Source organism: Aythya marila, assembly GCF_965140915.1.
Source record: "Aythya marila genome assembly, chromosome: 1".
In the NCBI taxonomy this organism is placed as follows: domain Eukaryota; kingdom Metazoa; phylum Chordata; class Aves; order Anseriformes; family Anatidae; genus Aythya; species Aythya marila.
The window spans coordinates 152,883,848-152,907,575 of NC_139042.1; the positions used below are offsets into that span (position 1 = coordinate 152,883,848).

Genomic DNA, 23,728 nt, shown 5'->3' on the forward strand with positions numbered 1-23,728 from the left:
GGGCTCGGGACAAAAAGTGCAGACAATTTTTGCAGCTTCCTGCGTGATTTTGGGGCCGGCACAGAGGCTGAGGGAAGCCGTGCAAAGCAGCTATCCGGCTGTCTGCTCTGTATTTGGGTTTGGGGGGGGGAATAATCTGCATCATGACACCGGTCCAATAATTCTGCTTTAGCCAGAGCTGTGTCTGGGCTGGGATGAGAGAGAAATGATGGTGGGATGTGGGACCTGGCTCGGATTGTGCCCAAAATGCCGGCTTAAAGATGGGATGAGTTTGGCACACATGGCCAGAGCTGGGAAGGCGAGAGCTTCCAGGCTGTGGATGTCCACCTCGATGTTAGGGATTTGTAGGAACCAAATTAGGAGGGCAAAAGCATTACACACATGTTTTTAGGAATAAACACGCCTGCACGTCCCCTGTGGCTGAATTCAGGCGGCATGATCCTAACCACCCACGGGGGATGCAACTGGCCGGCCACCCCCTTCCCCAGGCGCTCGCTATCTGTGTTTGTTTGGGTTTGGGCTTTTGTGTTTGTTGGTTTTTTTTTTATTTTATTTTTTTATTTCTTTTCCTGGCCGGGGGCTGCTGCCTGTGATAAAGGCATCGCGCCGAAAAGCGTGGGCACTGCCGATCAGCCCCGTCACCCCGCGGCGCAGCGTGTGGCGGGGCGATACCGGCCCCATGGCGGCCCCACAGCGCTATCGCCCGGCCGCAGGGGCACGGGAGGGCCAGGCAGCCGAAATGTCGGCGGGCTCGGCAGCCTGTAGGGCTGCTTTTCTGCGTGTTTCGAGCCCCTTTGAAAAGGGGAGCGCGGGCTGAATTGAATTTCGCCGGGATGGATTCGCTGGTGTCGATCACCGGGAGCGCTGCGTGCTCCCCCTGCTGTGCCTGGATGCTGTTAAAGAACAGCCCCGGCCCTGCGAGGTGTGGGTTGGTACCCGGTGGACTGCAGCACGTCCACAACGTGTGTGCTTTGACCATTTAAGAAGAAGTCCTGGGCTGGACGTGCAGAAATCCCGAGGGGGGCTGGTCAGACGAGGGACGGGGAGGGAGGAGGAGGAGGATGAAGACGTTGGGATTACTGGAAGATTCCCCTGCCAGGCTCCTAACCCGGAGGTTTGTGATAGAGGGATGTTTCCCAATCTCCAAAGCCGATTTAATGCCGGAAACGTGCAGCATCGGCCTCTGCACCATTTCCATTACACCTCCAGCCCCAGAGCTGCTCCTGCACGTTAAGGACACGCTGGTGCACCAGTGCAGGGTGCGAGGGATGCTCTCACCATCAGGGGTGCTTCAGGGACCTTTGGGATTTTCTTGGCCAGAATTTGCCCGTGGAGGACCCCCAAAGAACTGCGACCACCCCTACAACCTTCCCTTCTTTTGTCTTGCTAAAAATTAGGGACCTGGTCGGGATGAAGGGCTGGGGTCCCCCATGTACAGCGGAGAGGCCGCGGCCCCGCCAGCTGCAGGAGGTGCACAGGTGATGGGCTCCGATAAGACAGCCCCTTTCCAGCTGGCTCCAGCAAGGTGAAGCCTTTTGTCCTCCTCCCTGCCCAGGCGCTGCGCCGCCCTGATAACCGCTGCCTCTTTTTTTGGAGGCTCCGCGGGGAAGGAGCGGGGCTGGGAGATGCTCTTGGCAACCCCCCCCCCACCGCCACCTCTCTTGTTTGCTCCGCTTGGCGGGCGAGCCCGGGTGCTGCTGGCGGTTTCAAGCTTGGATGCAAAATAAAACCAGATGGGGCCTTATCTCCCCGCGCCCGAGTGCCTACGTGCAGGCAGCCAGCAACGGCGCTCCATTTCCCGCTCAGAAAACGCAGGGTGCTTCACCCGGTCAGGGTGTCACGGAGAGGCCAGAGTCCTCTACCAGGGTCCCCTTTTCTTCTCCCGATGCCTGCGTGTCCCAGGCTGGTGGCACGAATCCACCCAGGTGCCATCGGTGTTGCGGGAGGGTGCTCAGCATGCGCTGGATGTGCTGAGGTGTTTTGAGCTGCAGAGTTTTGTCCCCCAGCACTGCAAGTCTGCAGGCAGCCAGATGTTTTTCAGATGGAAGGAGGAAAACATCATCTGAATCCTCCGGAAAGGTGATGGCCACGGCCACATTTAATCTCCTGGGGGCAGCTGAATGTAACCCCAGCTGGGAAGCGATGGCTGATGAGAATTCACGTCCCTGCTCTGTCCCCCAGCAAAGAGCTGTCTGTCCCCAAAAACAGGGGACAGCCTTTAGTTTGTGACTCTGCATGAGGGATGTGAGGATATCCCCAAAGCCCCTTGGTGGGGAGCAGAAGGGACAGAGGAGTGGGGACAGAGACACTGGACCGTGGGGTACGGCTGCCAAACCCATTTTTGAGCCTTTTTGCATGAAAATAGTAGCCCCCAAAACCTTTGTGTGCCCTGGGGACAGTGGGTGGTGTGACAGGGAGCCATCACCCACCCCAGGGTGACACCATGGTGGCTCGGGGCAGAGGGAAGGGAGAGACCCCAAGTGTCCCTCCTTGTCCATCTAGTGCCCCTCTCCTTATCCCCTGTTGTTCCTCCCTCATGTCCCTCCTTGTCCCCTAAAACTCCTCTATGTGTCCTTGCCACATCCCCTCCTTGTCCCCCCCCACTTTCCCCTTCAGTGTCCCCATTGCGCATTCCTCCCTGTCCCCCGATACCCCTCCCAGTGCCTTTGTCCCATCCAGTGTCCCCCCAAAGCTCCAGTGTCCCTCCCCATCCCCTGGTGTCCACCCCAGTGTCCTTCCCTGTCCCCACGGTGTCCATCCTTGTCCCCACACTCTCCCTCCCTGTCCCCACCACGTCCCTCCCCGTCTCCCCAGTGCACCCCAGTATGCAGGGCGGGACGGGACGCAATGGGGGAGGGACACGGGGGACAGGCAGTCCTCCCTGCCGTCCGCACCACACCCTTAAATTCGGGGCAGCGCCGGCTGCACCCGCAGAGGCGGCAGAGGCAGCAGAGGTGGCAGCACAGCATCCCGTGTTGCCCGCGGCTCCTTCTTGTAGCCTGCCCCGGTGCCCCCGTCGCGGGTGGCCGACCCGGTCCCGGTTTCCACCACAGCAGCACCGGGAGAAGCGCTGGCCATGACGGACAGCCCCATCCCGGCCCCGGCCCCGGCCCCGGCCGCCAAGCCCAAGCGGGCGAAGGCGCCTCGGAAGCCGGCGTCCCACCCCAGCTACTCGGAGATGATCGCGGCGGCCATCCGGGCCGAGAAGAGCCGCGGCGGCTCCTCCCGGCAGTCCATCCAGAAGTACGTGAAGAGCCACTACAGGGTGGGCCAGCACGCCGACCTCCAGATCAAGCTCTCCATCCGGCGCCTGCTCGCCGCCGGCGTCCTCAAGCAGACCAAAGGGGTCGGGGCCTCCGGCTCCTACCGCCTGGCCAAGGGGGACAAGGCCAAGAAGTCCCCGGCCGGGAGGAAGAAGAAGAAGAAGGCTGCCCGAAGGTCCACGTCGCCCAAGAAGACGGCGAGGCCCAGGAAATCCAGGTCGCCGGCGAAGAAGCCCAAAGCCGCCGCCAGGAAAGCCAGGAAGAAGTCGAGGGCCAGCCCCAAGAAAGCCAAGAAGCCAAAGACTGTTAAGGCCAAGTCGCTGAAGACATCCAAGGTGAAGAAGGCAAAGCGGTCCAAACCCAGAGCCAAATCCGGCGCCCGAAAATCGCCCAAAAAGAAGTGAGAAGTCTGGAGGCCTTTGTCCAGACTCTCCCCGTTGGTTTCTGTAAATAGCTTTTGCCTTTATTTTTACCTCTTACTATTGCCTTCTTTTTTTTTTTTTCTGTGTAACGAATCGATCTATTTCTGTCTGGAAACAGCTAAAATAAGGCAATTAATGAAAGAAAGAAAGGAAAAAAAAAAAAAAAAAAAAAAAAAAAGGAACGTCTTCAGCATGAAGAGTTCCCCTTTTTAAGAGCTGCTGGTCTGGGTTTTTATTTCGCCTCGGAAGCGCGGGTGGCCCCGGGGGTCTGCTGGGGCCGGGCAGGACTTGGGTTCCTGTGGGTCTGGGGGGTTGTGGTGGGCAGGCTGAGGACTCGGAGGGAGGGAGGGAGGCAAAGAGAGCCGCAGCCCTTCCAGGAGGAGGAGGACGATGGGTTCCCTGTTCCCTTCCTGCCCCACGTCCCCATCAGCCCGCCACCCGGCGGGTGAGGGCTGGAGATAACGGCGCAGACGGGTGGTGGCGGGGACCTTTGGGGTGTGGGGATGGGCACGGCCCCGCTGTCACCAGGGCTTTGGCACGGGACCAGGGCTGGCCTGGCCCCATAGCGTCCCTCCCAGTGGGGCTGGCAGGGAGCCCACGGGACGGTCTGAGAGCCGCGGGTAGGATCTGCCCAAGTGATCCCAAATCATACAGGGGATGATTTGAAGGAAAGGGGGTCCCTTCCCTTTTTCCCTTCTCTTCCCTTTTTCTTTTCCCTTCCCTTTTTCCTTTCCCTTCCCTTTTTCCTTTCCCTTCCCTTTTTCCTTTCCCTTCCCTTTTTCCTTTCCCTTCCCTTCCCTTCCCTTCCCTTCCCTTCCCTTCCCTTCCCTTCCCTTCCCTTCCCTTCCCTTCCCTTCCCTTCCATTTTTTTTCCCTTTTTCCCTTCCCTTCCCTTTTTCCCTTCCCTTTTTTCCCTTCTCCTCCCTCCCTTCCCTCCCCCCGGTGCCATTGGCCGTGCTCGCACCGCCCCCAGCGGTTCGGGGCTCGGGGATGTGGCTCCGGGTGGCGGCGGCGGCGGCGGGGGCCGGGGCCGGGGTCGGGGCCGGGGCCGGGGGGTCCCGGGCGGCTTCGGGGGCGGCGGCGGCGCAGCTCCGGCGGCGGCTGGAGGGGGAGCTGGAGGGGATCCGGGGAGCCGGCACCTGGAAGAGCGAGAGGGTCATCGCCTCCCCGCAGGGCCCCCACCTCCGCCTGGCTGGAGGGGGAGACGCCGGTGAGTGGGGTCACCGATGGGGTCCCCGATGGGGTCACTGATGGGGTCACCGCTGGGGACCCGGTGGTGGCTGCAAGGTGTGCCCCCGCAGGGATCCTCAATTTCTGTGCCAACAACTACCTGGGGCTGTCGAGCCACCCGCAGGTGATCCGCGCCGCTGTGCGAGCCCTCGAGGAGTTCGGTGCCGGCCTCAGCTCCGTGCGCTTCATCTGCGGCACGCAGGTAAACGGGGCAGCGGGCACAGGGAACATCCCCCCTTAAACCGTTCCCCTCCTGGAGAGGAGAAAAATCAATATCCCCCCGCATTCAGAAAGCAAATGCCGTTCCCCACCCCTCCCAGCACTCAGGGTTGCAGCCAGGCTCGCTTAAAAATCCTAAACTTGAACCATCTCAGTCAAACCTACCCCAATTTATCCCCCTCAGAGCCCCAGCAGGTTAAACACAGAGAAAACCCATGGCTGCTGCCTCGTGGCTGGGAGGCTGGAGTCTCCCTGCTGGGTTTTTGGCATCCAAACCGATCACCGTGGTTTTAGGGCCCATTAGCTTCTCCCCCCTACACACCTCTCCTGGATAAAACACATTTATTTTCTCCCCCTGCAGACTGCACCCATCAGCAGTGGGCAAGCGAGAACTCGCGCTGCCCTAAGCGGTGATGCTTGCTTTTTTTTTCTCTTTCTGCTCAGAGCATACACAAGGAGCTGGAGGAGAAGATCGCGCGCTTCCACCAGAGGGAGGACGCCATCCTCTACGCCAGCTGCTTCGATGCAAACGCCGGCATCTTTGAGGTTTGTCGTGCCTGGCAAAGAGGAGGGGAGAGGCTGCAGAGGCTCCCTGGTGGAGAGCCCAGACCTGGTGCCCTTGAACTGGGAGGTGTGGGCCGTGCGGAGCTGTTTACTCAGCCCTCAGAAAGCCAGGGGATAAGGGAGCTGGGCAGGAAAGTGGAAAATTTAGCAGCGCCAGGAGAGACGTGGCAGCTGCAGTCAAATGCTGCTTTGTCCTCCACACCGGGACGGGCTGCCCGATTGGGGCGAGGTGGTGCCCTGCAGCAGAGGCTGACCCTGTACGTTTGGCACGGGCAGGCTCTGCTCACCCCGGAGGACGCGGTGCTGTCCGACGAGCTGAACCATGCCTCCATCATCGACGGCATCCGCCTGTGCAAGGCGAACAAGTACCGCTACAAGCACATGGACATGCAGGACCTGGAGGCCAAGCTGCAGGACGCGCAGGTACGGGGCTGCGCTCCCACCCCAAAGCCCCCACGTGTCCGGGCAGGACCCAACCCTGAAGGATTCGGCTTTTTCCCATGCCTTGGGCATCCTTTTTTGCTGTTTGGCGTGGATAAATCCTGTGGGGAAGCAGCAGGGTGCCACTCTTCCCTCCCACAGAAACACCGCCTGCGGCTGGTGGCCACCGATGGTGCCTTCTCCATGGACGGTGACATCGCGCCCCTGCGGGAGATCTGCCAGCTGGCCCAGAAGTACGACGCCCTGGTCTTCATCGACGAATGCCACGCCACAGGGTTCCTGGGGCCCAACGGCCGGTAAGGGGGCGTTTCACCCTCCTGGAAGGCCCCCTTGGGTCTTGGGGGTTCGGTGTCACTGCCTTGCCGCCTGCCTGGTGGTGCTTCGTTTCCCTCGAGGTGCCAGGTGTAGAGCAGATCCCCTGGTAGGCGCTGGCACGGGTCCTAACGTGACGTTCCTTTGTCTGCAGGGGTACTGATGAGCTCCTGGGAGTGATGGACAAGGTCACCATCATCAACTCCACCCTGGGAAAAGCTCTTGGAGGAGCTGCAGGTGAAGGCATCCCCTTGCCCATGCCCTAAAGTGCTCCACAGCATCGCTTTGACGTTGCCTTCATCTGTCCAAAACCAACAAAACGCCTGCTCTCCTTGTCCTGCTGGTGGCACGAGGCTCGGTTTGGGACCCTGCCGCAGCACCGAGGGGTGCCTCACCCATTCCCCTTTCCCCTGCCTCCGCAGGTGGGTACACGACGGGCCCCAAACCCCTCATCGACCTGCTCCGCCAGCGCTCCCGGCCCTACCTCTTCTCCAACAGCCTGCCCCCCGCCGTGGTGGGCTGCGCCTCCAAGGCCCTGGACCTGCTCATGGAGAGCAACGCCATCGCCCAGTCCATGGCTGCCAAGACCCAGCGGTGAGGGGCCGTGTCTCCACTCCTCTCCCATCCCCGGTGGGGTGGGAGCACGGGAAGGGGCTTGTTAGGAGCGTTAGGGACTTGTTGGGTGTGCGTTCACCCTCTGCTGACACCTTGCTGGAGGTCCTCAGGGGGAGGAGATGTGAGCCAGAATCACCCCCAGGGCTCCCGGGGAAAGCACGGCAGCGGTCCCCAAGGACAGGGGTGACAAGCTTTGACTCCTCCTCTCGTTCTCCTCACCAGCTTCAGAAGCAAGATGACGGCAGCCGGCTTCACCATCTCAGGCAAGGACCATCCCATCTGTCCCGTCATGCTCGGGGACGCCCGGCTGGCTGCGGTGATGGCTGAGGACATGCTGAGCAGGGGTGAGCGGGGCAGGGAGCTCTGGTTGCAGGCACGTTTCTCGATGGAATCGATGCCTGATGGTGCCACCACCACCATCATCTCTCCTCCAGAGAGATTCCTGCATGAAATCTGCTCGTTTCGCACCCTCCGGCTGCAAATATCCTCTTGGTCCTTCCTAGAGGGGAGGGGATTTTCCATGAGTCCATCAGAGCTCGGAAGCAGGTACCCCTTGAAATCCAGCTCTCCGTGCTTTCTCCCCAGGTATTTACGTCATTGGCTTCAGCTACCCCGTGGTCCCCAAGGGGAAAGCCCGCATCCGGGTCCAGATTTCGGCTGTGCACAGCGACGAGGACATCGACCGCTGCGTGGAGGCCTTCACCGAGGTGGGACGGAAACATGGAGCGCTGCCTTGAGGGGCCACCAGCGGCGTCTTTCCCTCGGTGCCTTTCCTGCCCGTGACCAAAACAAGTGCCTGTGCCGGGGTGGGGAGGCTTGAGCACCGTGCTGCTGGACGCAGGACCTGAAGGCTCTGGCTGTTGCGGTGTGCTGGCAGCAGTCCCCGTGTCATTAAAGGTTTCCTGCAGTGCAGTGGGTAGATGTCTGGCTCTTGCTTTCTCATCCGGGAGCTGCGGTTTCCCAGGCTGTGCATCAGCCCCTGGCAACCCCTGCCACCAGCAAAGAAAAGAGGGCAGAGGCTGGCCTCAGCACCAGCTGCTCCTCGCTCCCAGGCTTGCTTGGTGCCTGAGATCAGCCCTACAACTTCACCCTCCCCACAGGGCTCCCACCCCAGCCCCGGGAGCTGCATCTCGCCCCACGTGGTGCAAGCCCAGGAGATGGGCAAGAGGGCATGCATCTGTGCAGGTGACAGAAACCTGTAATTTCCCTCCATCAAGTGCAATTTTCATGTGGCAGAGAACACACAGCAGGCTGGCATCTCTGCATTTGTTCCTCCGAGCCCTGCCGAGGTGGTGATTTAGCACTCGAGCAGGCACACGCCGGGCCCTGGGTATCACAGGCCGGCTTTGTTCGAATTGCCTCTGCTCCAACCGTGTGTCATGCAGCCTCCCGCCCGTGTCCTTGCACGCACACGTTCTCTCCCCATCCTCCTCGCCTCTGGACACCCCAACCTCTCCCCTCCGTCCCTGCTGCCTCTCCCAGCCGCTCCAAGGCCGAGCTGTGCAGCAGGCTGCGGTCTGCGCGGCGCCGGGAGCTGCAGCGCCGGGGAGGCAGGCGGGTCAGGCCACAGCGCGCCGCGGCTGAATAACGCAGCCGCTGCCGACCGCAGCGAGGAGGTGCAAGAACGTTTTGTTCCCAGGCGAGTCCTCCAGCTCTTTATTTTCTTCAAGGCTTCCTGGTGGAGGTCTGATCCGCGGCTGTTTGTGGCTCTTAGCCCAGAAAGCAGAGGGCTTTTTGCTCGTTAGGACGCAGAGGCAGGAGGTGCTGCCTTTCCAGGCTGTAGTTCCCAGCCTGACCCATCCCAGGTGGCCCACCCCAGATGCTGGTCCCACCCCATCCCTGTAGGCAATGTGGGGTAGGTGTGGGTTCACCTCTCTCTCCCATTGCGCATTAAGCTACCGGAGCTCCCCATCCCATTCAATTCCCCTACAAACAAGGACACTTCCAGCCCTGGCTTCCTGCCTCCCTCACTTCCACCCACCCTCATGAACAGCCCTCACCGTGCTGTCACACCTCAGTCCCAAACCTGCCCCTCTTCCAGCCCTTCTCCACATCACAGTGTCCACCTTCAAGCTCAACCCACATCCCCTCACGTCTTCCCTGCACCCCAGCCCCGCTCCCACCACCCTCAGTCCCCCGTGCACAGGGATGCCACGGACTAACCCTCCCCGCATCCTTTGCCCCAGATAAACACCCGGGGGGCGTCCCGCTTGGCTTCTGGCATTTTATTTCTCCCTCTTCCCAGCCCCTCAGCGGCAGGAGCACTTGCAGGCGACCACCACGGGGTAGGGGATCTGCCGCCAGGCGCAGTGCGGGGGGCCGGGGGGCCGGGGGGCCCAGCAGTGCCAGGCCAACAGCTTGAGCTGGGTGAGCTGGGCAGGACGGCAAGCCATACCGGGGGGCCAGGAGCAGCCGGAGGGCTCGGGCTGGCAGGCGGTGTGGCGCACCCAGCGGGGCCAGAAGACGGGCCCCAGGTCTACCCAGGAGGAGGCGAGGCAGCAAGCGGCCCGCTCCACCAGCCACTGCCGCAAGCGCCGCGCCACGGCGGCGGCCAGCTCGGGGGGCAGCCCGGGCACGGGGGGCAGCAGGGTGGGCAGCTCCAGCCCCTCGGCCTCACGCCACAGCTTGCGGCGGTACCGCCCGGCACCCTCTGCCAGCTCCCGGCTCTGGTTCTCCAGATCCTCAGTGGTGGCAGCGGTGGTGGCGGTGCCGTTGTGACCCGCCGGCTCCTCGGCCGACATCCAGAAGGGGTCGAAGGCTGAGCCCAGCAGCCGGCGAAGCCGCCCGGGCCGTAGATGGCGGGGTTTGGGAGCGTAGCGGTAGTCCTCGGGGGAGAGCGAGAGGCTGTAGGGCCGCACCGGGGCCGAGGGGCGGCCGCGCAGCAGGCGGGCAGCAGGGTCAGCGGTGCCGGGTGGCAGTGGCAGGTCTCGAGGGTCCTCCGGTGGCGGCGGCGGTGGTGCCAGGCCCGAGGCAGCCGGCGGCGGCAGCGGCAGCAGGCAGAGGAGGAGGAGGAAGAGGAGGAGGAGGAGGAGGCAGCGGCAGGGGCCCTGCATGGCGAGCGGCGCTGCGGGCTGTGGCTGCGTCCCCCCCGGTTATCGCCGCGTCCCGAGCGTGGCCTTCCCCTTTTCCCTGGTTGTGGGTGCTGATACCCGGCCGCCCGCCCGCCTGCCCGGGGACACCCTGCTCCCTCCAGACATCGGGGGGGGCAGCGGGGGCCTCCAACCGGGCTGAGGTGCTGCGGGTGGGGATGAACGTGGGCAGGGGCAGCGGGATCCTCGCCTCTGCCTCTTTCCACCCGTGCTGCCCCAGAGAGAAGAGGCTGCCACGGAGGGGAAGGGTCCGGCACCTCCGTATCCTGCCCATGCCTGTGCTTGAAGAGGCATCCGGGACCTTCCCAGCAAAGGGGAGCTGCTGGGTTTTGGGTCTTGCTCGGAAAGGGCCCCCCCTAACCATGCTCAGCCCTGGTGCTCCTGGAGGTCTGCAGGGCATGGATTCGGTGCAGGATGGCTGCGTGGGTCACGGTTGCTTCTTGTCACATCAGCCGGAGCACACGCTGTCCTGCGGGGTGATAAGGGAGCTGGAGGTCTGGTGGGGCCGGCCCTGCACTGCTTGTCCTCCCTCCCCTGGGAGAGAAATTCTGGTGAGAGGTCAGAAAACAAAAGCCTATTTGCCCTCCGTCTCCGGCTCTGATGCTGGGTGTGATTTGATCTGGTCTGCGCTACGAGCCCTTTTTGCCATGCTGCTGGCAATTAACAACAGCTCGAAATAGCAACTAATTGCTCGTGCTCCAGAGGTTTTAGCCCCATAGACCGAGCAGGAGGTAAGGGTCAGGCATGGCGGGACATCCACGTTCCCTGGAGGTGTTGGGAAGCACCTCCCGAACACACAGCGGTGCCAGGGCTGCAGGACCCTATCCTGCCCCTCCCAGCAAGGAGCAGCACCCTTGTTCTCCGCTGTCCCCTCCTTGTGGGAGCTGCTGAACCCACAGGAAGGCTGGGCAGAGAGGAGTTAACTCCAAACCCAACGACGGGGAGAGGGGAAAAAAAAATAAATACAGAGAGAGATCAATGGATCAGCAGCAAGAGCAGAGGGAGGGAAAAGGGGGAGACAGAGAGAGAGAGAGAGCGTGCGAGGAGCTCCAGGAGGAGAGAGACGAGCGCGGGAGTGAGGAGGAGAAGAGAGCAGAGCTGGCGGCTGGCGGGGAGCGCTGGAGCACCGGGCAGGGGTGACGGCACTGCTCAAACTGTCCTTGTCCCACGTGGATGAAGGGCTGCCTCCTCCTCGCCACCGCTGCCCAGGCTCTTCTGGAGGTTTCCCCTGAGCAAGCAGAGAAGCTGAAGGCCCTTCCTCGCAAAGGTGAGTGCCAGCTTCACATCCTCGGGGCTCCCCGGGCAGGGGTGAGCGTGTGCCCACGGCTCCCCACAGCCTACGTGCGAGGTGTGGGCCCAGAGGGACGCCGCAGGCTTCTGCTCGTGCAGGAAGGTCCCACAGGGCCGGGATGGAGGAGCTGGGCAGTCACCAGTAGGACAGAGGGGAGCTGAGAGCCAGGGATGAGCTGCCAGCACAGCACAGAGGGTGATGTGAAGGAGAAGCAGCATGAGAAGAGAGATGGGGGAGCACAGGGTGAAAGAGCTCGCGCGACCCAAAAGGAGTTAATTGCATGTCAACAGTTGCTAGATAACGGTGTCTTTCCTTCTTGGTTGCTGCTCAGCCAAGGACAATTTGTTCTAATGATGGAACAATAAGGCGAAGGCTCGTTAGGAGAGCGGGTGTTTGCGCTCCCCGCCTGAGCACGGTGTTACTCAGTGCTAGAGGAAGTTTGGCAGCAAATGTCAGCACCTCGCTCCTCGAGCTCTGGGGTAAATCACTCCTTTGCGATGACTATTTGGTTGTGTTTTGAGGTCTCCCCCCCATTCCTCTCCCACATCACAAGATAGGGCCCAGCAGCCAAATTTCCTTTGCCTGCACCTTCTGTTGGGTCAGCAATACCCCACACCCACGGATCAAATGCATCCCACCTGTGCTTTTCAGAGACCTGTTGAGCTCTGATTTGAAAGCACATTAAAGGCAACAGGGTGCTGCTGCCAGGGGGTGTTCCTTCTCTGTGTCCTTGTGGCCCTGGCCAAGCCTGGTTGAACATCAGCTGGGATGAAGACTTGCCAAAGCAAGAAATCCCAAAAGGTTTAAAAGCAGTTTGGGGATTGTAGGAGGAATGTAGGTGAGTTGGTGGGAGAGGGGACGCTGTGATGGGGACGTGAATCCAGGCTGTCTCTCTGTCTCTGCTTGCAGGGCCCTGCTGTCGGATGGGGAGATGCCAGGGGGCTGGAATGCCTCCTCTGACAGCCCGGAGCTGCGAGCGGCAGGGATCATCGTGCCCATCATCTTCTCCCTCATCTTCCTCCTGGGCACTGTGGGGAATGGGCTGGTGCTGGCCGTGCTGCTACGGAACGGCCAAGTGAAGTATAACACCACCAACCTCTTCATCCTCAACCTGGCCATGGCCGACCTGTGCTTCATCGTCTGCTGTGTCCCCTTCCAGGCCACCATTTACACCCTGGACGGGTGGCTCTTCGGGGCCTTTGCCTGCAAGGCCGTGCATTTTCTCATCTACCTCACCATGTACGCCAGCAGCTTCACCCTGGCTGCTGTCTCCATTGACAGGCAAGTGTCCCCTCCCATCTTGGTCCCTCAGCTCAGGGACAATGTGTTCACCACTCTCAAGCTAAGGGGTAAGGGAAAGATCAGTCCCTACCTTGTTGAATGTCCTGTGAAGAGCATGTAGGGTCTCCCTAGAGGCAGGGCCAGCAGATCCAGCTTCTCACTGTTCCTCCACATCTCCCTCTGCCTTCTCCCAGCACCTAGCCAAGTTCTCAGCCTGGTTACCCAGCCCTTTCCCTTTCTCACCTGAGCAGGAGGAGTACAGGCATGCACTGAGGCTTGGTGTCCACCATACAAAACCAAGAGTGCTAAAACCCAGGGAAACAGTGCACCAGAGGAGAAACATGGAGTCCTCTGTGTCCTGCTCCTGCCCTCTTCCCCGCTTCAAGAGGCACGTTGCCTGCCCCTCCTGAGCTAGCACAGGGTGATGGAGATTCCCAGCTCCACGTTGGGATGATCCCATTAGCTATGTGAGCTCACCATAACCCTCCCTCGTGAAAGGTGGGGAAGAGGAGAAATGGGAGGCTGCACAGGAAAGGCTGCCTAGATGGCAGCTCCACGGGGCTGGAGGGCAATGAGATATCCCACCCGCATTATGCCTGGTCTCTCCTTCCCCTCCCCACCAGGTACCTGGCCATCCGCTACCCGCTGAAGTCCCGGGATCTCCGTACCACCCGAAACGCAGGAGTGGCCATCGTAGTGATCTGGTCGCTGTCCCTGCTCTTTGCAGGGCCTTACCTCAGTTACTACCAGATCGTCCATTACCACGGGGTGCCCATCTGCGTCCCCATCTGGGAGGACCAGCGCCGAAAGATTCTGGACATCCTCACGTTTGTCTTTGGATACCTCTTACCCGTGACTGTGGTGAGCCTGGCATACGCCAGGACCATCAAGTTCCTGTGGACCTCTGTAGACCCTATTGAAAGGATCTCAGAGTCCCGTAAGGCCAAGCGGAAGGTCACCAAGATGATTGTGGCTGTTGCTATCTTGTTCTGCCTCTGTTGGCTCCCCCACCATCTGGTCATCCTCTGCTTCTGGTTTGGCCACTTCCCCTTCAACAGAGCCACGTATGCCTGCCGCCTGGCTTCCCACTGCCTTTCGTATGCCAATTCCTGCCTCAACCCCATTGTCTATGCCCTCATCTCCAAGCACTTCCGAAAGCGTTTCAAGCAGGTCTTCACCTGCCTCTTCTTCCAGAACAAGAACAGGAAGAAGAAGAAGCGAGTTGGAAATCAAGTCCACGTGGTCAACGTGGGCAAAGGTTTCACCAACAGCACTGGAGGCTTCTATGGAGGCAACACGGAGGTGACCCAGGTCCCACGGGAGAACACCAGGAGGAGGGATGCAGAAGGTGCCAACCATGCCAGAGCATGGACTCACCAGCTACAAGACGCCATGGCCTCTGCTCAGAAGGAACTGCTGGAGGAGGAAAGCTTGGTAACAGCTGGCAATCTCCTAGCCATGACCCCTCCGAGAAGATCTCAGGAGTGTCTGACCGTTCACTACAAATGAACAAAGCAAAGAAACCTCTTTTCCAGCCGGTGGGTGGAAAATTATTCCAGAATAATGTGGGGCACAGCCAAGCTGAAAGCTCCTGTGGCAATGGTCAACTGGTTGCTCAAACTCACCTCCGCTTACTGGACCGCTTGTCTAGGACTGGCACAATCCACCATACAGATGCAAAACAGAGGGATGCATTAATGTGATGTGAAGAGTGGAAAGGCTTGGGTGCTGACATATCTGCATGCCCTCCCTGGGGCTTCTCTGAAGTTCAAGGAGGAGAAGACCAGCTTCTTCCCTTGACTCCGCTCCACCAAAGGTACTTGCTGGAGGATGTCTCCTAGAGGTCTGTCCCTCATTTTTTCCTAAACAAACCCCAAAGTCCTCCTCCCACCATGTTGTTCCACCTGGTTCATCCTTTTTCTTACTTTCTGTCTGCCTTTTGCAAGTTCCTGAAGGATTGCTGCCTTCTCTTTGGTATTTCTTCATCATGAGGAGTTTCATCCCTTCCTCCTGGGGCTGAAGGACATGTTGCTCTCCAAGCAGTGATGCTATTCAGTGGAATTAGCTCCATGTGCATGGTTTACTGACTTGGCAAGACACTTTATTTCCATGTAATGACTATTTTGGTGGCACCCACGTGCACTTAGTTTAATCTTTTCTCCTCTGTGCCCCTTCCAACCTAATGGAGAGGGCTTCCAGGAGAGCGTGAGGCCTACACCAGCCGGTGGGCTGGGACATCTTCCACAACGCTCATCGCTGTGGGACTTCTGTGGGACCCATGTCCTCCTGGGAGCAAGACTTACCCCTGCTTTGTTCCTTGTTGGCCACCCTGCCCTGAACAGCCACAGAGGAGGCTTTGTTTGTGGTAGCAGTTGAACGACACCCCACAGGAGGGCCGAGCATCCCTGCTCACAAAGCTGAGCTCGAGCACTGCACAGCTCAACAACACCCTCCAAAATCCCACAGCCAGACCTCAGATGCCTTATCTGCAAAGCGTTAAACCTGCCACTGCGCTGTTCCAGCTCAATATTTACAGTAAATATTGCATGCTTGCAACAGCCCTCGTTTTCCTTAATTGCAGATGGCATTTGCTCAGTGCTGTGTGGCTCCTGAGTGTATAAGCTCTACCGTGAAGCAGATCTATGCTGATAATGCCCTAAGAGCCTGTGAAAAAGAGAAAGCTTGGCAAAAAGTGTCTAGTGAGGGCAGTGACACTGTGGGACACTCCAGAGTTTCGTGCTGGAGCTGGCTGTCATGGCATCAGTAGGTTTCAGAGTGAACGTGTTTGCCCTGAATGGGGTGGATGGCAATTTTTTCCTGACAGTTCACTTCTCGCTGCCCTGCTGCCCACAGCCAGCACGTGCGTGGAGCCAACCCTCCCAGCAAGGCCCCTGAGGCTGGTTTTCCAGGAGGAGACGCAGAGGCCAGGTGGTGCGGCAGACTGCAGGCTGGAAATCCGCGGGGACCGCGCTGCTCACTTCACAGCTAATTCAGACAGCGAGGGAGCCCCAGCTGGGAGAGAGGAGCCATTTACTGCCAGCCCACTGCCAAATGCCAGCATGCCAAATGCAATCGTTGGAGGCAGCACAGCCCTGTCAGTGGTGCCCCAAGCCCTGTGCAGGCTGTGGAAACCCTGGTGTCCTTCCTTGCCCCTGTGTCTGGTGGGATCTTGGAGATGCAGCTGAAGGCTGCGGTCATAGGTGAAAAAATTTTGGCTTTGTCCTTGTTCTCTGACACTTTCAGTGCTACGGGCACTGTAGGGTGGGGATGAGGACACCTGGCAGCAATGGGATCTGGGGGTCTGGTGCGTGCAAGATGCTGCAGATCTTGCAGCGGAGCTACACCCTCCCACCCCCCTTTATTCCTCTTCTCTTCACATCCCCTGCCTCTGCTTGCGTAAATCTTCCCTTATTGCTTTGTCCTGCCCACTCATCAAATTCCCAGGCGACGTGGCATTTCTAACCCTCACTGACGCTGTTGTGCGGCTTGTTAGAGCTCAGCTGCAAGGACACCCCCTTCCCCACGCTGAGGTCAACTCCATTGCTGCGCTGGGGATTATTCTTCTTTTCCCACTTAAGTGTTTGATGTCGATTTCTGCCCCTCGAGCCTCCCTCACCTCCCAGCCCTGTTCCCGATTCCTCTGCCTCTCTTTCTCCGTGGTGGCTGCTTCTCCTCTGGAAATACCTCCGGTGTGCTTTGCCCACCTCCATGGGGGTTCGCTAGTCCTGCAGCTCGCTGCCACCACCCTTTGTGCGTGACACAGTGGCTGGTGGCCTGCTGGCATGTCACACCAGCCTCCGGGTACAAAAATCTGCATCATTTCCAGATGCAAAAGCCCATTTTGCAGCCCAAAGTGCTGGAGGGAGAAGGGAACAGTGGTCAGGAGTGGTGATACTCCGATCCTGCTCCTCGTGGGCCCTGCTTGCAGAGGGAGCAGACCAGGTCAGGGCTGAGTGTTGTGTATTGGGGTGAAGCCTAAATAACACGGGACAAAGAGGATGGGAGAAAACCTGTGTGAGAAGGTTCATTTAGCCCAGCAAGCCTCTGCAAGCCCAAGCTCCCGTTCCTTAGCTCTCTGGGGCTGAGCCCCTCTTTTGGGGAGCACGTGAGTGGGAAGGGCAGACGCTGTGTCTGGCTTGGGGAGCTCCCATAGCCAGGAGGGAATTCCAGTCTGCCCAGTAACAGCACGCACGCTCCAACTGGTCCAACGGCTCAAAGCTAGGGGAGAAGAAAATGTGACTTCTCCTTGATACCGAGCTGGCTGTAATTAAAGCTGAAGGAGCTTGATTGCTGTTCTGCACGCAGCCTCCCCGTCAGACTGATTAGCGTTCGGCAATCTCTGCTTCCAGCTTTTCACCTTAATTAATGATTACTTGCTTATATTTTCTCCCCTACTTCTCATCACTCGGGCTGATGAGCTTGGCTTTAACCCTCTCAGGGCTGGCCGCACCTGGGCAGTGGCTGAGCACAGCTCAGTGGGGCGGTGAGGGCAGGCTGGGCAGCTGCCTCTGCCATAAAATCAGGCAAGGGACAGCTTTGGGGTGAGGTGACAGTCGTGGACAGCATGTCCTGCTGGTTTTGTGCTGCTCCTGGTACGTGGGCCTTTCCCCAATGAGCCCGTTAGCTATAGGAAACTCTGCTTATTTGCTTTGGGGTTTAGCCGCCTGTCTTCTGGTTCCTAATCCGTGACCAGGCTTAGCGGGCTGCCAGCTGATTCTTCAGCTCTTCTGCAAACCACATGGTATCTTCCCCTCTCAGAGCTTTCAGAAGGGGAAAAAAAAAAAAAAAGAAAACAACAGATGAGTGCTATTTGCTGCATCTCCTTCATCAGCCTCCTAATCAAAACTGCTGGCTCTTCCCCCGAGCCATTCCCTGGGCCCTGGGGCTCGGGGCCACTCTCCCACACTGGCTGGGTGCAGTGCACGAGGAAAGAAGCATCTTTCTGCCAGTACCTTTCCATGACGGAGGAGATGAAATCCCCCTTGCTCGCTGAACGAGCCGAGGAAACAGCTGAAAGGGCGGGAGGTTTGCTGGAGATGCTTCACGGGGCTTCCTCAGCAGCACGGAGGATCATTACCATGATGGATTTGGAAAGGTAAAAGAGGGGAATTAATTAAAGTGCATTTGGAGGTACAGCGGTGAGGGGGGAGCAGGGCTTTGGGTCAAGTCCTGCCTGCCAGAGCCTGATGGCAGCCTGGCGCCACGGCCCTGAGGAAGAGGATGGGCACTGCCACTCGAGGAAGGCCTGAAATGCGGTGCTTGGCAGCGTAATGCAAGGGAAAAGGGGAGATGGACCGAGTTTAATGGCAAAATAAACAGCAGAGTGAAGCCCTGTGCTGTTGTTTTCATCATTGCAGCAGCAGACACCTCTGTGGGAAGCTGCCACCAACCTCACACCTCCGGGCTGTGCAGGCAAATCCATGGCCAGGGTGTGAGGGCAGGGGGAAAAGCTGCTGGGTGAGGCTCAAAGCGTCGTGCCAGGAGCAGAAGGAAAAGCAGATGGAGCCCGGGAGCAGCTCCCAGCACCTGACTCCCTGCTGAGACAGAGCTGCGGAGCACGGCCAGCTGACCCAACAAACGGCGTGGGGTGATTCCTCTCTATTTTTCTCCCCACTGGAAATCAGATCCCATTTTCTTTATCTGTTTCCACTGAAGCAGCAGCAAAGCCAGCGACGAGGCTGCTCTCAGCTGCCTCAGCTCATTGTGCCAGCCTCCAGGGGCCCGCCAGCGCTGCCTCACCTCCCGTGGAGGCGGCAGTGCTGCGAGAGGCAAGGCAAAAACACTCCTGGGTGGCTGCAGCACCCTCACCTTTCCACTCCAAGCAGAGTGAGGAGCACTTATGGAAAAACTCCAGCACCAGGCAAATCGAAGGCCTGAAGAGCTGTGGACAACGAGGTCCTGAGTGCTCGGGCTAAAAGCTCAGCACTGGATCTCCGCTAAGCGAATTCCCCATTGGGTGGAAAGCTCCCGAGCGGCGTTGGGTTTGCAGCCACCATCAGCAGCCAAGGTAACTGCAGCGATAAGAGCACCTCATCCGCCCGCTCGGCGGGTAAACCTAATGGTCTCCTCAGCAACAAGGCTGTTGAGCGCAGAAGCGGTGGCGGCCGGGTGAACGTGGCCACCAAGCTGAGGTGGGAGGAAGCCGGACGGGGCCAGGCCGGACACGCGGGTCACCCATTCCTCTCGCAGGGACCTCTTGGTGAAGCCTCTGCCCTGCCCGACGTCCTCCCTAGCACCTGATTAATCCCTTCGCCCTCTCCGCAGCACAGCCGTGTACCTTGGTCTGCAAACAGACGGCTGTTTGAAGTCCAACAGTTTCGTGTCGCCGCTTCTGATTTCAATACCAGGTTCGAAAGCGGCAGTTGCAGAGCCTGGCGCTGCGCCTGGAACGGAGGTAAAGAGGGATGAGCCGCTCCGAAAAGAGAGAGCTGGCTGAGGAGCCCAAAAAAAAAGGCCGAGAGGATTTTATTGAAGTTCAACATACAAAAAAGGTCAGATTGTCTCCCACCCTTCCCATCCAGCGTTCCCTAACCAAGTAACCTTATTCACAGTGACGGCTCCAGCCCTACCACAACGCTGTCCTAACCGTGGCTTCCAGCACCAACGCGTGACCCCATCTACAAGCACTGCGTGTTCTGGCATCTCAGCTCGGAGCTCCAGCTGCCCTTTTCCTAGACAGGAGGCCAGCCGTTAGAGAAAACGTTTTCCAGTAGCAGGAAACAGAAAAGTCAGATGCAGTGGGTTTGTGTCGGCTTGGTTTGTTTTGATTTTTTACAGCGTGGCTGCCTAAAACCGCACGAACATTGGGTCAGCCCCTAATCCTTATCTTTGCGCCGGGGCAACCCTGACCCGCGAACTGCCTACCTGGGTAACTTTCACAAGTGATTCGTTGATTTAAGCATTAACTTTCAGCAGTGCTTTACAAACCGTGCCCGGAGGAAGCTGTTAGCTTGCTTAAAAGCTTCGTATCCCATCCCTAACCGGCCTGATTCTCTGCCCTCTGTCTGCAGGCCCTGGGGACAGTCAGGATTAAGCGTGGCTGCGCGTTTCTGCAGGCGGTGTGTTTGCTCAGCTGCTACCATGCAGAATAAAGTGCATGTCATTCTCCCAGCACAAAGCCTTCTGCTGTCCGGGGCGCCCGCTTCCCACCCCCCGTGCTGTTTGGTGCTGCGGTGGTGGCAGAAGATGCCTGCTCCAGGCAGCGAGCTGGGCTGGCTCGTGACTGCTCGTGGCATCAGCCACCGCCTGTGTTGAGCTGAAGCGCTTAGGACAAGGCAGAATACCTCCGAGAGGGGTATCCTATTCAGCGCCAGCCTCTCTGATCCAAAGAACGACTCTTCTTTTTTTTTTTCCTTCCCCTAAAGTCTCAGCCGCACAACTCTGCTGTCCAAATCCCGCTGCCTCCCCTTGAGGCAACTGTGGGGCCACGGGGACAGTCCGAGCACCAGCCAGAGCGCGGATCCGGCAAAAACGTTCATTCATCAGCCTGCAAAGTCTGCGCCTTCTTCTCTAAGGCTTCTCCTCCTGGGCCAGCAGCCCCGTTACCTCTTCTCCATCTTCTGCATCTGCAGGCTGAGCGATGTGAAGCTGGCGAGGAGGTCCGTAACCTCATCCACCTGCCAGAAGAACACAGCTGGACGTCAGGCAGGGGAAAGCAGCCTCAGGAGGCTGATGCTTGACCTCCAGCTCGTCTAACCAGCCCTGAAGATAGAAGCGCGTTGCTGCATTACTCAGAACTCAACAGGGAGCATCACGGCCACGGCCTCTAAGCTCGAGGGCCAATCCTTTGTACCAGAAAAAAGAGAAGCAAACAAAATAAAACCAACCAAACGGGCAAAACGAAGGCACCCTGTGCGTTTGTGCTGCCTCCTGGCCTTAAAATGCCTCGGCACATCTGGTGCCCAGCTTCTCTGCAGAGCTGCTGGACACCCTGATGCTTTCTGCATCCTGAATTCCAGCTGAAGGAGTCCCACAAGTCCCCACGTAACTCGGCCACGTCACCCAGAGCGAGCAAGAACACGTCCACAAGCCTGCCTTTAAAGCTGCCTGGCTCACGTAGCAGCTCTTGAACGCAGAAGCCACCGCGCGAGCAGGTGAGTCACCCGGCGCTGCCTACCTGCTCCTTCGTGCTGGTCATCTGTAACTTGGAGCAGAGGTCGTCCAGCTGTTCCTTCTGCTCATGCCTCCCCAGGCGGTCCAGGTATTCCCGCAACATCTGGATGATCTGAAACCCACGGGCAGAAGAGGCGAACATCAGACAGCCCCGTCAGGCTGGGGCGTTTTTGCGGGAAGAAGTTGAAATTTAAAAATTCAGAGCAGCGGGGTGGAAAAAGGAAGGTCTCCGGAAACGGAAGGAAAGGAAAAAGCCAAACTCTCCCCAGAGCAGCTAAAAGACTAGAAAAAGGCTTTAGACTTTAAAACAGCTGCTCAAGATGTGAGCTATAGCACGCAGGAGGCTGCCAGCGGCTGCAGCACCTCCCGGGGACGTGGGAGCGTTTCCTTTACCTGTTTCACTTCGAGGCGCACGGCCTCCAGGCTGTGGGAGAGCCCTTCCTGCAGGATGTTGAGCTTGGATTTAGCGAGGTGCAGCGGGGTTCTGCCAGCCCGATCCAAGGCGTCGACTCTGGCCCCTGCAGGAGCAAGGAGAGAAAGCGAGGGCTGTCTTAAAGACCGGGGAACGCCAGCAGGGCAGGGGCAGGCTGTAACTGTTCGAGAGGAAACGTTACCTCCGCGCAGCAGCGTGGTGATGACGGGAACGTGGTTCGTGCAGGCAGCTGGGGAGGGAAAACACAGGACACACAGCTCAGAGGTAGCAGCAAACAGCAAAATTTCTGCTCAGGTGCGCAGCTCGCCACTTTCCCGAGGCTCTTTGCCATGAGAAAGAGCCCCACTGTTAAGTGTCATCGCATGCTCAAGCCTGGGTACCCTCTCTGGGACAAATCTTGGGGCCAGCAAAGGCAGGGGAATGGATTTTCTCTAAATCCGACCCGACGCCCTCATGAAGGACGAAGGGATTGAAAAGAATCCCTCAGAAGTTCTTCAAGCTGGGGACGCATGCCGTGATGCACAGGAAAGAAGATGCAAAGGAAAAAAAGAGCAATGCAGAGCTCACCTCACCTCCCCGCACGCAGAGCTGAGCTGTGTGGCACTTACCCAAGTGTAAGGGAGTGTTCCCCAGCCCGTCCCTCTGGTTTGGGTCAGCGCCGTGGTCCAGAAGCAGTTGCACTGGAAGCAGTGACACAGAGCCAGGTCAGTCCCTTCCCTCCGCCCCGCTGACTGCACCTCGCTGCTGAAAGAAGCCTCGTTTGGCAGCACGTGGCGTGCCACCGCCCCGCAGCTGCGTTAGGGGTGCTTCTCTCAGCTCGCCAGCTCCCTCACTCCCAGAGAGGAAGGACTGGGGCTAAGGACATCCTACAACCAGCACAGCCCCACAGCTGGGAGCTGCCGCTGCTCCCACCCCAGCTAGGGGGACTGCAAGTCCCAGAGCTGGAACTCAGCTGGCAGCTGTGCCATAAAACAGGCAGAATTGGCAATTTCTGTTAGGTGCTGCATCAAAAGGAAGAACATCCCCCCCCAAAACGCCCCCTCCCCACTCACCGATGTGGTCGTTGCCGTTGCAGGAGGCGAAGTGCAGGGCTGTCCGGCCTTTGTCGTCCGCGGCGCAGGGGTCGGCTCCATCCTCCAGGAGTTGCTGCACTGACAGCACCAAGGAGGAGGAGGAGGTAAGTTGCAGGGGCACCCGATCAGAAAGGGGTGACGCCACCCGCTCCTCCGCAGCTAAATGTGGACTTTGCACGCCGTCAGCCGGGCGTGAGCCAGCTCCAGCAAGCATCCAGGCTCAGCAGAACCAGCAACACGCCCTCCACCCCCTGCTACAGCCTTCGTCAGCTCCCGAAACTGCCTTAAAAGCCAAGCCAACGGCTGTAATGGCTAACGCTCAAGATCCACCTAGCCAAATATTCAGGCTCCAAGAACGAACAGCAGCAAATGGAGCATACAAAGATGCCAAGGATGCGAGTCTTGAGTCATCTGTATCTCAGGCGCTTCCCAAGCCAGAAATAGCAGCGTGTGGTCAGCAGCCCTCCACGGGCTGTTCACGGATTTCTGCAGTCGTGTTTTGCATCTGCGTGAACTCTGCCCATCAGCGCGGACCCGCGATGGGAAGTTTCACAGTGTAACCCTGCCCAGCGAGGAAAAACTACCTCTCCACATCTGTTTTGAACAGGTCACTTCCTGGGTTCACCTGCAGCTCCTGGTTTTTGCCCTAAGAGTGGCGGTATGAATATATTTTTAAGAGATGTATGGAAGCGAGCTAACGAACAGCCCCAGTAGCTTTATCATCAGCTCCTTGCGGTTGCTCCCCTCGCTCTTGCACCCAGCAGAGCTGCCTGCTTTTCCTCGAGCTGTGGGAACACCTCAGGATCATAAAGAGGGGCATCGATATATCAAACACAGGCACAGAATGAAACAAACAGCGTTTTCACGAAGCCTGACCCTTTCAGTCTCCATTTTGACCTGCTGACTGACGCCAAGCCGCACCCTTCCAGCCCTGACAGCACCCACAGCCTGTACCCATCACCTTGAGGCACCTTACGCCGGTGCCCGGTGCCTCACCTGTATCCAAATCGTTCCCGTTGGCGGCTTCCCGCAGCCTCTTCAGCGCTGTGGAGAGAAGCCGGCCGTTACCCTGCAGGCCCGGAGGGGGGGGGGGGGTGCTGAGGGCCCATCCCCCCCAGCCCGGCCTCCCCCACTCACCGTGGCTCTCCTTGCCCGTAGGCCCCAGGCGGCGGTGCAGGCGGGCAGCCCTGCGCAGGCGGCGGGCCGGGATCTTGCCGGCGGGCTCGTCGCGCTGCCACAGGACGTGCAGGCAGCCCAGCGGGCCGCCCCCCGCCGCCGCCGCCATCGCCGGGCCTGGCCCCGCTGCCGGCCCTGAGGCGCCGCCGCCGCCGCCGCCCTCCTCCATCCCCTCACGGAGCGCAGCGGGCCGCCGGGGGGCGGGAC

At 59.2% G+C, this 23,728-nt stretch overlaps 5 protein-coding genes across 5 annotated transcripts; 3 read left to right on the plus strand and 2 right to left on the minus strand.

The window, feature by feature from the left end:
• Positions 1 to 2,943: 2,943 nt before the first annotated feature.
• Positions 2,944 to 3,898, plus strand: H1-0 (H1.0 linker histone). The gene has a single exon (XM_082752063.1). It carries the CDS (start codon positions 3,077 to 3,079, stop codon positions 3,665 to 3,667), a length of 591 nt encoding a protein of 196 aa, XP_082608189.1. The 5' UTR covers positions 2,944 to 3,076; the 3' UTR covers positions 3,668 to 3,898.
• Positions 3,899 to 4,675: 777 nt separating this feature from the next.
• GCAT (glycine C-acetyltransferase) lies at positions 4,676 to 7,985 on the plus strand (the record flags this gene model as incomplete). Its single annotated transcript, XM_082751984.1, has 9 exons — positions 4,676 to 4,895; positions 4,987 to 5,117; positions 5,579 to 5,680; positions 5,975 to 6,121; positions 6,281 to 6,435; positions 6,606 to 6,688; positions 6,874 to 7,045; positions 7,289 to 7,410; positions 7,652 to 7,985. 9 exons carry the CDS (start codon positions 4,676 to 4,678, stop codon positions 7,801 to 7,803), a joined length of 1,284 nt encoding a protein of 427 aa, XP_082608110.1. The 3' UTR covers positions 7,804 to 7,985.
• A 1,330-nt stretch (positions 7,986 to 9,315) lies between these two features.
• LOC309885962 (noggin-like) lies at positions 9,316 to 10,195 on the minus strand (the record flags this gene model as incomplete). Its single annotated transcript, XM_082776412.1, has 1 exon — positions 9,316 to 10,195. The coding sequence occupies exon 1, from the start codon at positions 10,117 to 10,119 to the stop codon at positions 9,316 to 9,318; it is 804 nt and encodes a 267-aa protein (XP_082632538.1). The 5' UTR covers positions 10,120 to 10,195.
• A 1,773-nt stretch (positions 10,196 to 11,968) lies between these two features.
• On the plus strand, positions 11,969 to 14,861 carry GALR3 (galanin receptor 3). The gene is made up of 2 exons (XM_082756781.1): positions 11,969 to 12,727; positions 13,351 to 14,861. The coding sequence occupies exons 1-2, from the start codon at positions 12,378 to 12,380 to the stop codon at positions 14,234 to 14,236; spliced, it is 1,236 nt and encodes a 411-aa protein (XP_082612907.1). The 5' UTR covers positions 11,969 to 12,377; the 3' UTR covers positions 14,237 to 14,861.
• A 4,309-nt stretch (positions 14,862 to 19,170) lies between these two features.
• On the minus strand, positions 19,171 to 23,700 carry ANKRD54 (ankyrin repeat domain 54). Its single transcript, XM_082784694.1, has 8 exons — positions 23,483 to 23,700; positions 23,342 to 23,389; positions 22,325 to 22,423; positions 21,881 to 21,952; positions 21,454 to 21,501; positions 21,233 to 21,357; positions 20,844 to 20,951; positions 19,171 to 20,343 (listed from the first exon to the last, which is right to left on the minus strand). Exons 1-8 carry the CDS (start codon positions 23,688 to 23,690, stop codon positions 20,269 to 20,271), a joined length of 783 nt encoding a protein of 260 aa, XP_082640820.1. The 5' UTR covers positions 23,691 to 23,700; the 3' UTR covers positions 19,171 to 20,268.
• Between the last annotated feature and the right edge of the window lie 28 nt (positions 23,701 to 23,728).